This window comes from Procambarus clarkii, chromosome 13 (assembly GCF_040958095.1).
Source record: "Procambarus clarkii isolate CNS0578487 chromosome 13, FALCON_Pclarkii_2.0, whole genome shotgun sequence".
In the NCBI taxonomy this organism is placed as follows: Eukaryota; Metazoa; Arthropoda; class Malacostraca; order Decapoda; family Cambaridae; genus Procambarus; species Procambarus clarkii.
The window spans coordinates 13,366,563-13,379,772 of record NC_091162.1 but is presented as its reverse complement, the minus strand read 5'-3'; the positions used below and the strand labels follow the sequence as shown (position 1 = coordinate 13,379,772).

The window sequence follows — 13,210 nt, the reverse complement described above, 5'->3', positions numbered from 1 at the left end:
GAGAATGAGAGATATGGAGTCAACTACTCCCCCCCCCCCAGCACTCTATACACACCACTCATCACTGCCACTTTCTCTTCCCTCCACCAGCCCATCTATTTTCTCCTTTGCTACTCCACTCTTCCTCGCAACCAGGTAGTCGACCGGCTTATAAATCCCAGTCATCAGTCACCATGATGACCGTGGCTGGTCCAGTCAAGGACCCGGGCCGCGGGGACGCTAAGCCCCGAAATCATCTTAAGATAACCACCCCAACGATGGCGACCATTGTTTTCACCCTGGCAACATATTGCACAACATATTGTGTAAGGTTAGCACATTTCGCGTAGCGTTAGATTAGGGCCTTTAATATATCAGATCGGGGTTATTCTGGCCTCCACCCTGGTGGCCAAGGTTCCCCCCAACCCTCCAGGGGGCATGGCGTTTGTTTACATACATGGCGACCCCGACAGTCTCCAGGTACGTGACATGCTGCGGTTCGACCAACCCTTACAACAACAAAAAAGAAGCCACCATGTGAGTGAGTTGCGCTAGCTTTCCAGTGTGGATAGTGAAGGGTGATGTGAGAAAGCTGGTGCTCTGGGCTGCCAATTATGGGGCTGTACCAAGCGAAGCAGGAACAGAGCGTGACAGTGCAACAACCAACACAACATACCATTCAACTCATTTTCAGAATCTTCATCATGTGCAAGTGTCCGTGTGGTAAGTTGTGCAAGTGTCCTTGTCATTGCTGTAAGTTATGGCAGTGTTCTTGTTCAGTAAAAGATTGCGGGGGGGGGGGGGGTCTTGCTCCCCCCCTACCCCCTGCACCTGTAGGTACTCCTCCACCTCGCTGTCTCCACCTGCCCCACACAACTACACAAGTAGGAACGAGAAAGTAATAGCAATGAATGACGGAGCAAGGAAGAGGGAAGTAGACGCCGCTGAAGTCTGAAGTTTTTCTCGTGGAAAAACCACAAGAACTGTCCCATCCCATCGCCCTTCCCATCTCTACCATACCCAATACACCATACACAACCCTTCCCATTTCCTGCCCTGGGCTACACCGGAAGACATTACACCTCCCGTACCATATTGACCCCCGCACAAGATGATATATTTGCCGACCTTACTGTCTGGTCAACTATCAAAACCTGTTGGTTTTGATAGTAGTTCTACTCCCGCGACCTGGCCACAATCCTCACCCTCTGATAACTCGTAAGACCTTGGATACCGTAATTGGGAGTCGGATAAGCAAGAGAACTGTGTATCCACATCACCATTCCCTATAAACTGCAATTAAGCATTATTGCACTGGTGGAATGGCTTGCTTAAAGTCTAGAGTACACTTGTACTACAAGCAAACTCCAGTGTCCAGTTTTACAATTCTTCCTCTAGCCTAATACATCACGTTCTTATACAAAATCGACGAATCCATTAAAAATGCGACGTATTAATAACAAGTATAAGTACCTTAATATTGACGTTTTTATGAATCACTCTAGTTAGGTTACGTTAGTTGCTCGGGTTCGTGTGTTTCTGGTTAGGCAAAAACAGTAGTATTTTTAACAGAGTGGTAAATGTAAAGAGGGTGCTTGATCGCAGCTCCACTGCCTCCCAAAACAATCTCCACGTCTCTGGGAGTGTTTGAGCTCACACACCACACTACGACCAAGGCCTACCACCCACCGTTAGAACGAGTCCTTGTGATGGGTGGGAGTTTACTTGTTGTTCTCTTCTTACAAGCCTCTCGCTCTAGCTTCTACTACAAGCTTGGCTGGGCTGCTGTCTGCACTGTGATCAAACAGGTTGTTATAAGTTGGCCGGGAGTGAGTCCAAGTCACACCAATTTCGGTGATCACAAACGTCAACTTCGACATACGTGAGCTCACAACAATGTATTGATAAGTTGTGGTGGTAGTGCTTGTCAACACTAACTCCCGCCATAATCTATAACCATCACCAACACCTCCTCCCCTCCATTAATCCCTCCACCTTCAACCAACACCATTAACCCCCCCCCCCATCTCCAGCCACATCTTAACCACCATTCCCACAGCCACACCCTACATTCACCACTTCATATTGTTCCAACCCCCCACCCCACCCCCCAACTCACCCCCACTCGTTCACCTTCACTCTTCTTATCCACAACTGCACCTGTTACCAACCTCACCCACCCCCCTCCCCCCCACCCAATACTTAACAATAATCACAGCGCAAAATCCATACTTGTGTGGAAGCTACATCACGGCCACTTGTGATACAGCCTCGCCCACTCCTGCTGAGGGTGAAGCTGGCATAATAATATTAAGTCACCGTGGCGTGTGTGGTGTACGCACGTTGCACTCTCTTAGGCTACATTTGTCGGGTTTATGGTGAAACTTGGCGCTCTTTATTAAAAAAAAGCTCCATCAATCAGCTCCTCCGCAAGATGGTGGTAACATTAACCTGTTGTCATCATGCTGGGGGAGCCGAGTGATGATGTCTCCGTGTTTTGGAACAAAGAGCGCTCCGCTTTATTCCAAAATGGGACTGGAAATACGTGGCCCCTGCGCTGTGCTGCTCTTATCTACAACAGCCCGGATTTTATAGAAATTTGCTGCTCGACTTATAATCACAACCCGTCAGCTGTATAAGGTTCATAATACGGCCCACCTAGCTGAAGTCGCTCCCCGTGCAACCTGTTCTCTCCAATAGCGAGTGAATCGCATTTCGATGTACAAATCACCACGGCCAAGTTATACCGTATTATTAATCACTGCGGCTCGCAAAATTCACAGAGGGTCACGTTTTCTATTCGTGGGTCGTCGGTTTAAGTTCGGGCAATTTAGGACATCATTTTTGTGACGCTGAGACAACTGGAGTGCGGGTTGCGTCGTGAGTTGCTGGTAACTAGGGATGAGAATGATTGCACTTTGGAGAACCCAAGACCTATTACCTCCTACAAACGTTTAAGAAAGAACCGTGGCTTTCTAATTTGTAATCTTAGCATCATGTTTTGATCATGGCCGATTGAGAGGCATCCCCGGTTCTACCCCTCCCCCCTCCCAATACAAAAACAATAACAGATCAGAGTTGAAAAAACCCTGATATTATGTTACACGGTCAAATAAACAAAAAGAAACCTAGCTGTCAGTTTCAAGGCAAAATGGCAGGCATTTTCAAGATAGGCACTACCCAACGGTAGCGACAATAAAACTGGCAACGAAACTGGGCTACTTTGCACAATTTCAGTAACATCCATAAGTCTGAAACCAAAGTATCTAAGTTTGATGCAGCATTCTAGAAATAATGAACGGAAAGGACTTATACCCCTACGCGGGATAAGTAATTCTAACAACTGAACATTTACATTAAGCACAACACTACGCCACAGGAAGTACAGTGAAAGCACAGCCTTCAACCAAGCATAACCAGAGTTCATTCACGAGGCAAGCAAAAGCCACCTAGCCAGGTCCATCAACGAAGCAGAGCCAAGCGCATTCCACCGAGTAAGCCGAAGTCTCTCACGCTGAGTGAACTTTCAACCTTCCTAAAGGATAAACAGCTCGACTAAGCTACACCATACGACGGACAATATAGCTTCAAACATTAAGCTCGCCCACCTTATATAAAATACGGTATCAGAGAGTATTGCATTTGGAAACGTACAGAACAAATTACATGAGTGTTTAAAAATGACATTAAATTAAAACAATTTATTTAGATTGTAACCTACTGAAATGCAAAAAAAAAAACCTGTTGAACTTCATGACAGTTAACGAAATAAATAAATAAAAAAAAATTATATTATATATTATATATATATATATATATATATATATATATAATATATAATATAATTTTTTTTTATTTATTTATTTCGTTAACTGTCATGAAGTTCAACAGGTTTTTCAACAGAAGGGGACCCTTAGCCCCTGAGGAAAGCACACACAACGCATCTGAAGGGATGTTTAGGTCCCCTCCAATACAGTTTCTATGTCCATTCTTCCTACCACTCCCTTCCTTTTGTGTTTTATTGTGCTTTATTAGATCTTTAGAGGTTACAAGATGTACACTGGTTGATACAATGAGTGCTTGAAGGTTATGGATCCCTTGGAGCTCCTCCGCTTCCGGACAGGAACCGAGAACGCAGCAGGTATTTCCCCTTAGGAACGCCACACTGAGGCTTTGAAACAAGAAACTAGTAGCCCTTAGGTCTCTGATGATGTCAATGAGCCTGGAACCCAATTCTTTGAGAAATCCCAAGGTACTCCTACCCCAGGGGCCATGCATCTCAGACGCTATGGGAACAAAGGTGTATTGACCTTCCAGTCGCCTGCATTTGACTGATTTTGCTATTTCTCTGTGGTTGGCCTCCCACCTGCTTGATCAGCACCGAAGTGTATGTAGGTGTTAGCCAGGGCGGATACACATGTGTAGTCCCACACCAGCTGTTTCCCCCCTTTTCCAGGGGTATATTGTGATGCCATCTGGGCAAAGAGTGGGGTCATCCGGGTTTTGGTCCTCTAGGATGCGAGGTTCCCTCTCTCCGCTGGGCACTGGGCTGAGACAAGGCTCCTCTTGATGATGTCATTAACCTCGTTGTGTCTTGTATGACAGCCCTTGGAGCTTCCGCAGTACAACCCATGCAGTCCATATTGGTCTGCTTCCACCCTGTTGCAAATACACTTGTAATCAGTGTGAATTGGGGCACCAAGGCAGAGGGCTACTGCTACACGAAGGGATTCTGGATCTAGACGCGTGCCTGTTGCCGACATGGGTACTGCCAGAAGAAAGTCCCCTGCATGGGGGGCACTCACTGCTCTGAGACGGGTTTTCTCCTTATTTGATGTTGCAGCGCTGAGCATGGCATCAACTATTTTTTCCACTAGTGGATAGTCCCAGCTGGACTGTATGTTTTTTCGTTGGAGCCATGATGGGTGCTGGGGCTGCAAGAGCATCCCACTGATTTGAACATTCAGTGAAAGCAGGATCGTGTATTCCTGCTGAATCACTCCTGAAGGGGTCCTGGTAGGGTATCTCTTATGAGGTCATACGATGCAGGAGGAAAGGAAGGCTGTTAGAGCAATCTGGGAGGCTGTGCGGACACCAAGGCCACCGAGTCTTACCGGGTTATGTTGAGGTTATCCTGAGATGATTTCAGGGCATAGCATCCTCGTGGCCTGGTTCTTGATCTGGCCTCCTTTTTATGATACACATCCCCAGGAAGCAGCCCCTAGCAGCTATCTAACTACAAAGTACATATTTACTGCTAGGTGAACAGAGGCATCAGGGTGAAAGAAACTCTGCCCATTTGTTTCTGTCTCCAACAGGGATCAAACCTGGAACCTGACGACTACGAATCCCGAGCTCTTTCCACTCAGCCGTCAGGCCCCCCCACCTGACGGCTGGGTTGTTTGCTCCCATTGAGAGTCGTCCAACTGAAGGTTCTGGACTTTCATCAGCACGGACCTCAGAAGGGTGTCATACTCATTTAATCTAGGGCTGTTGAAAGATATAGAACACTTCAGAAAGTAAGTCAACTTAGGGAGAGATAAGCACCTTGTGAGGAGAAAGAGAACATCATGGGCATCAATCTTGTCAATCCTGTCCAGCATTCTCCTTAGGTCAGTGATTTTTGCATCCAGGACCTCTTTGATTGCTTGTGGGGCCAATGGGAGCACCCAGGAGGGTGGTTACCTTGAGACTACCTTGAGGTGCTTCTGGGGCTTAGCATCCCCGCGGCCTGGTCGTCGACCAGGCCTCCTGGTTGCTGGACTGATCAACCAGGCTGTTGGACGCGGCTGCTCGCAGCCTGACGTATGAGTCACAGCCTGGTTAATCAGGTATCCTTTGGAGGCGTTTGCCAAGTTCTCTCTTGAACACTGTGAGGGGTCTGCCAGTTATGCCCCTTATGTGTAGTGGAAGCGTGTTGAACAGTCTCGGGCCTCTGATGTTGATAGAATTCTCTCTCAAGAGTACCTGTTGCACCTCAGCTTTTCAACGGGGGGTGCAGTCAGGTGGCTCAACAACGAGAATGTCTGGAAGAAGTTTTTATTTGTCCAGTGATGTCTGGGTGCATGGGTTTTGGGAGACTATTTCGCATCTGGATGCACTGAGAATGAGGCCTAAGGCTGCACCTTGCTCCTGGATTTTCCTTATATCCTCCATAATTTTATCTTGGGGCTCCAGCGTGAGTGCTATCATCCTGGTTCCAGATGATTAGTTCACTTGTCAGACTATCAGTGACCTAAAATATACATCATTATTATTATTATTATATATATATATATATATATATATATATATATATATATATATATATATATATATATATATATAAACAAATCTTCTCAACATTTCTTACGTTTTTCTTCACTGTCGGTGGTAAAGGAAATATCAATTCTCCAAAATTCACTTTTATTAATGGTCTGATGCCTAGAAGCATTTCATAAGGGCTTCTTACATTCTCAAAGACTTGTTTACACTTAACGCTACACTTATGATACATTTGATACACTGTGTATGAAACATTTGACATAACTCTTGCTTTTTTATTGGTTTTGGGTGAGGTGGGTATTGGGTGATGTGGGCCTGATCAGAAAATCAGGGCCACAGAAAATAACACTATGTTTAATGGGGACAAGTTCCAGCTACAGTACTGCTCTATGGAAAAAAGGAAAATATCAAAACAGAAACCACATACAAGATGCAGTTAAACCACACTATCGAAAGAAAATGCAATGTAAAAGATTTGAGAAATTATGCCAGAAGGCCTTACTTTCGAAAGAACACGATAAAGTAGCTGTTACAACATGAAGAAAAAGACATGCTGGATAACAAAAACCCTTCAAACAAGAGATGCCATACCAATGATGATACTTTTCAAGACACTAGTGTCTTGAAGAGTGAAATATTGTTGCACAATAACATCCCCATTCAAAGCTAGACAAATTGCTGACCTGGAGTGCATGCAAAGATCATTTACAGCTAGAATCCACGCAATAAAACTTTAAAATTATTGGGGATAGTTAAAATTTGATAATCTGTATTCTCTTGAATGCAGGCTGGAGAGATGCATAATAATTTACACTTGAAAAATACAGTATTAGCGACCTGTTTGAAATTTGCACACAAAAATAATATCACACGAGACCAGGAGGCATGACAGGATGTGCAGAATGACCCACTTGAAAAGTAGAGGGAAGGCAACTATTAGGGAAAAGCACCAAGCCATTTGACTATATAGCACTTGGAAGGGGTTAGGATAAGGATTAGGAATTGGACAGGGTGGGGGGGGGGGGGAGGGAGTAAAAGTGCCCAACCACTTGGACAGTCGGGGGTTGAACACCAACCTGCATGAAGCAAGACCGTCTCTCTACCGTCCAGCCCAAGTGGTGTATGAGGTGCAATACTGTAGGTAAACAGAGAGAACTCTGTCAACATCAAAGGTCCAAGACTGTTCAACATGCTCCTGCTACACAAGGGACATAGGCTCAAGAATCTGTACACCAGTTGATTGACAGTTAAGAGGTGGAACCAATGAGCAAAAGCTCAACCCCTACAAGTACAACTATGTGAGTACAATATATAACTGGCCAACCTCTTACAGTGTCCAAGAAAGAACTCAATAAAAACTTCCAAAAGATACCTGATCAACCAGTCTGTGATTCATACATCAGGCTGTGAGTAGCCAAAACTATTGGTCTGGTTGACCAGACCACCAGGAGGACTGGTCAGAGACTGGGCCATGAGGTACACTGATCCTTGGAATCATGGCAATATATCTAGCTACCAAGTATTTATAAAAATTAATATATATATATATATATATATATATATATATATATATATATATATATATATATATATATATATATATATATATATATATATTATGCCATCAAGCATCATATATATACTTGGTGAAGCCAAGCAGTGCTGTTGGCCTAATAATGTGTCACTAATTTATTAAAAACATGCATTTTTACATGTACAGGCTACATGAAATTGTTTACCTTAACGCAAAATAATTTTTGGGGGGTTATTTAAGTCACCTAATTTGCTAGGTTCCATTACAATAAGCTACTTTTCGTTTGTTTATATTCAAGTAGTAAACAGGCTCTGGAGGAACACACTGGTGTCTTTGCCTTTGACCCAAAGATGACTACACAGATCTCTGTGTACAGGTAAACTTGTCAATCACTTGAAAAAATAAGGTATAAGAATGCTAGAAATTTGAAATCACAATGAACTACTAATCAAGAAAACATTCATCACCAATAACATTAAGTGAAAAACAAGTTGCTGCCAGTATACAACATATAATCAACACATTCTGCAATACCTTCAGGTACTTCTGTATACTGTACTTATGTTTAATGAGCACTGAACGAAGAGTCTTCATGCTAATACTTTCAAGGAGACACCATCAGTGCACACATACACCATGCTATGGATGTAGAGGAACTAATAAAGTTCTCCAGACATTGACAAACTACACAAAGAGAAAGAGGTTCCAGGTGGCAGACACATCCAAAACCCATGACAACAGTAAAACCATGATATCACAATGATGTTATAGACCTCTTGTACAACATACATAAAACACAACATTTCATTTAGAATTTCCGTCGGGTTGGGTTAGGTTTAATAGAGTAGCTATAACATTGCCGGGTCAAACTTTCCACAGCCCTTTGACCCTACTTGGTGACAGAGCACCAGGCAGCTGGTCCATTCCTGCCCCTCTACCGTTATTCCTTCTGTTTACATCACATTAATCTTTGTCGTACGGCAGCATAATATTGCAAGTGGTGGCCAGGTCACCCCAGGACCCCCACCCCAGGACCCAACGCTCAGCCACACACCCCAAAGCCTCCTGGAAGTTAAGGCGGCCACATACGTGAGAAATAACCAATGGAAGGCCTAATTTTTGGCATAAATATACTTTTGATGGCGGACTGCTAAATCAGGTTGAACGCCCCCTCAAACTCTCGCAGTGTAAACATATGCTCATTTTCAGTCTTCTGGGCCCTTTAGCTCCCCCGGAGTCCCCTCATACCCTTCCCCGCGCCCCAAGGGTTATGCAGTTGGTGCGAAAAGTGGCTAAATACTCACCCAACTGTGCGAAAACACTTCATCAATGAGGAATCGCCTGACATATCCTGCATCGACAACAACACCACTGAAAACTATTCAATAACGCGTCCCGATCCTCGGAGCTAGTCACCGCCAACAGTTGTCTCCAACATCAAGGAAAAAAAACACCAAAATGCTCTTAACATACTTGTATTAATATATAAAAAGTTACTTATAGCGAGTTACTTCGCGTGGATAGAGTGCATTGGCAGTAAGAAGGCATTTCATGGTTCTAGTTACCCTAAACAAGGGTCGAGGCTTCGAACATGTGTATCCAAGTCAAATGGTTCCTTTGTCGCTCTTGAGATCAACTTTTTGCAGCGATATCAACAAAATTCGACGAGAAATAAATTTGGAGTTGGAGTATATAAGACGAGGAGGATGTAGAGAGGTGAGGAAAGATGACGATAATGAACCAAGGAGGAAGGAGGAGTCGCGGCCGCCATTCAGGTGCGGGAGAGACCGTCACCGTCACCACAGGTCTCCTCTCTCTCTGTCTCTCTCTTCCCTCCTGCAGCCACCATGCTCGCCCTCAGGCCCGCAGCCTCCCGCCTCGCCCAAGCCGCCTCCACCATGGTGATGACCACCAGGACCACCGTCATCGCGGGCCCGCCAGCAAACAAAGTTTCCGCGGCGGTAAGAGACGGTGTTTGAGCCGGGCCGGTAGTGTGCCCAGTCATTCCTCTTGTCTGGTCGTGTGTGAGGGGCTCCTACAGCCACTCCCTTGTACCTGTGGTGGTCACTGGAGCCTCAGGGAGTAGAACGCGTTGTTTTTTCATAAATTAGAGGGAGTTGTAGGAGAGGTATCGATCGGCCGGTACACAGGCACAGGAGGAGGCCTAGTGGCCTATGGGAGGCAGCTGCTGTTGGGATACACGTCACAGTGTAGCCTAGATGGTTCACCTGTAGATTTTCAGAACTGCCTAATGGCACCCAAACCCACACCCCCACCGAACCGCACCCTATTCCCCCCCCCCCTATCCACCCCCACCGAACCCCATCAAACTAAATCAAACACAGCCTCACCAAACGATTTATACACCCTAGTCCAAACTGTGCATTTGTTCCCGAACAAGTAATTTACCAATATCATTAACATCACTTGCTAGTGAATCATCTATTTTACTGACTTTGGGCAGAATATATAATTTGGTATATTGAAAGCGTGCAGCACCCGATGTGTGTGTTTATTATTTGTATTTACTGTTTGTATCTGCAGAATCAAGCTATTAGCTCTTGGACCCCCACTAACCAATTTATTTTTCCTCTTATGTCTACTACATATGTTTCTAACACACACACACATTCCCAGGAAGCAGCCTGAAACAGCTGTCTTAACACCCAGGTATCAATTTACTGCTAGGTGAACAAGGGCACCAGGATGAAAAACTGCCCATTTGTTTCTGCCTCTGCTGGGGATTGAACCCGGGCCTGTTAGGACTATGACCCCCACAGGCCTCACTTGGTCCCGAGGACCCCGGTGCGTACGTGTGTACCCAACAACGCAGCACTGCATCAGTGTGCGCACAAATGAGACAGTATAGGCAAGGTGTAGATATGCTAAATTTCCATATATATAAAAAATAAAATTATTTGCAGTACTGTAATATTATTTTGTACTGTGTATTGTTTGGCATCAGTGATGTAACATTTGCATTTTTCACCGTCTTGCTCATTAACTCTACCTACAGGGGTCCAGGCGGGTGCAGGTTACTGTACCTAAAATAGTTCAGCAATGGATTTTAAGGATTATGAAATCCAATGACACCTAATTTAACCTATTTCAGATTAACAGGAACTTTAAGAATTATGGAGTACTGACAGGCCACATAAATCCACCCTTTCTTACTATAAAACTATCCAATCTGTTTGTGAAACGTTAAACTTATTTGTTTCTAATGCTAGCTGACTTGCCATTTCATTCATCCATAACCCCTATTTATATCCCAACTTCAGGCTCAACAAGCCACATTATAGGGCAGAAAACTGGAGATTGACCTGGCAATGTAGATATGTTGTACTCGCACAAAAAAGGCAATTAATGGTTTCCCCATGATCTTTTGTTCTCTAATAAAATAAATGCATCATAAAGAACTCTCTCCAGATAGTTGGCTGAATGGCTAATGACCCATATCTACATACAGTACTAGAGGGTTCTCCAGGCCTAAGGTGTTAAGTATTTTGGCCTATATCTGTGGAGCATGTTGCAGATGTGAGAGGGGGTGGGGGGGATTTGACTTTCAGGATACATATGTTGGCCCCTGAATGAAGTAAACAGTTCAATATAATAAATTTCTGGGCATCGATATCATATACAGTATCAACTAAAGACTGCCAGTTTCCTGTTTTACCGTAATAATTCTCAATGTTGATGACCTCACAGTTTCAGAGTTAAATTCAAGGCCCCGAGTCCAACCAGCCTCCACCATTTACCATTGTTTATATTGACTTTTAATTTTAAGTGTTAATCAGATTTTTCAAATATTGTTTTTCCTTGCAGGAAAAGGCGGTTCATGCTGCCGTGATCATATCTGGGTGTGTTGCCACCCCTGCATACATTCTTGTGCACATTAAGGATTACCGTGGTCGTGAGGCATAGAGCAATTGATGTAAACCATTGTTATTCAGGTTAAATCTGCACATATTTACTTAACCAGCTCATGTGTGAAATTATATTCAATCCTCAAAGGTTGTATGCAGTCATGGTAAAGTTCTTCTGAGAATAATTTTGTACATAATAAATGAGATAAATATTTATTTTTTTTAGTACTGTACCTCACATTAAACTTTAGTTCATGATTATTCTTTTGGCCCACTTGAAAGGTATGTAGGCGAGTGAAAATGGGCAGAAAGGACATCAGTCCAATTTGCTACAGTATAGATATATATATACACACACTGTATATGTAAAAAGAGGGGTTAATTATTTTTAATAAAGCATCAGTGTGGCTACTAAATTCTATCAGCTTGATGGTGGAAGGGCAAGTGTTACAAATGATATACAGTACTGTAACTTTTATATCCACATCGAGAAAGGCATTTCTAACCCACCGAAGGAGACTATAGGGCAATGCAGTAGTTTCTATAACTGGCTTTCCATTAGACTTGGTGCTGTGGAGAGGGGGGGGGTCTTGCTGCATAGGTGACGGCTTCTTCCCTGTATCAACCTACCCTGGCTTGGCCACTCCTGACAGAAAACCAGAGTGCAACTCCATAGTCTCCAGAGACTGATGGATGCCTACTACTAGTCTAAATACAATTTGGACAGTAAGACTTCTTATTAGCACTTTATGGAACAATGACTTGGCCACAACAGTTTTTACTCCTGTTGAAGGTGACCTATCCATATCCTGCCACTTTAATTATTACAAAACTAACTGCATAACTGTCACTCCAGTAGGTGATCACATCACACTGCGGATGGCAGGGTAGAAATCATAGTAAGGAATCTTTCAGGGGAATGGAACAGGCCGCTTTAGCAGTGGTATCTGTGAGGTCTTTAGAGGCACACCAACATGGCTGTGACCCAGCTAAATTTGACATTTCTAATGAACCAATATTAGGACAAAGGGTTGACAGTAGGGATATGAAGGTGCTTAATGAACCACAATAATAAATATTGGTGCATGGAAAAATGGGGTGTTGAAATCATGACTGGGTAGGTACAAGAGGAATAAGCTTTCATTAAATGGGTCGGTTTTACATTACAAAGGTTTACAAGTGGTCCCTCAAAGTAGAAATAAGAGGAATTGCTGATGTATACCAAGAATCTTTGCAGGAAAGGAGGGGGAACAGCCCCACCAGCCTGAAGATGGCATACAAGAGTGCCCTCACCACAAAATATACTAATGTCAGCACAGTAGTGGTGCACCTATACTTTATGGTACTCTTTCAATATGGGTTTTGATCATTGAATTAGACTGGAAAACTACTTACCTATGCAGAATATGCCACAATACACCAATATCCATTGGTTCTGATAAACCAAATTGTCACGGTATTGAACACTTCTCCAGGCCTACCATGAACATGGGGGGGGGGTTGGAGCTGAAACTACCATCTGGCCCAGAAATTTACTCCCATTGCAAAACCATGAAGAGTATACATT

The 13,210-nt window shown here is 43.8% G+C and overlaps 1 protein-coding gene and 1 long non-coding RNA gene across 5 annotated transcripts in view; one reads left to right on the top strand and one right to left on the bottom strand.

Moving 5' to 3' along the window:
• Nucleotides 1-9,235, bottom strand: part of LOC123757174 (BTB/POZ domain-containing protein 7) — a 46,801-nt gene extending 37,566 nt beyond the window's left edge. Inside the window, exon 1 of one of the 4 annotated variants that reach the window (XM_045740629.2) lies at nucleotides 9,082-9,235. In XM_045740629.2, the coding sequence (XP_045596585.1) occupies nucleotides 9,082-9,134 (53 nt within the window). In that variant the 5' untranslated portion in view covers nucleotides 9,135-9,235. The remainder of the gene's footprint in view (nucleotides 1-9,081) is intronic. The other 3 variants (XM_045740628.2, XM_045740625.2, XM_045740627.2) reach the window with 3 other exon arrangements.
• A 296-nt stretch (nucleotides 9,236-9,531) lies between these two features.
• Nucleotides 9,532-11,857, top strand: LOC123757176 (uncharacterized). The gene is made up of 2 exons (XR_006772733.2): nucleotides 9,532-9,738; nucleotides 11,603-11,857. It is a non-coding gene; the product is annotated as an uncharacterized lncRNA (long non-coding RNA).
• The last annotated feature ends 1,353 nt before the right edge of the window (nucleotides 11,858-13,210 follow it).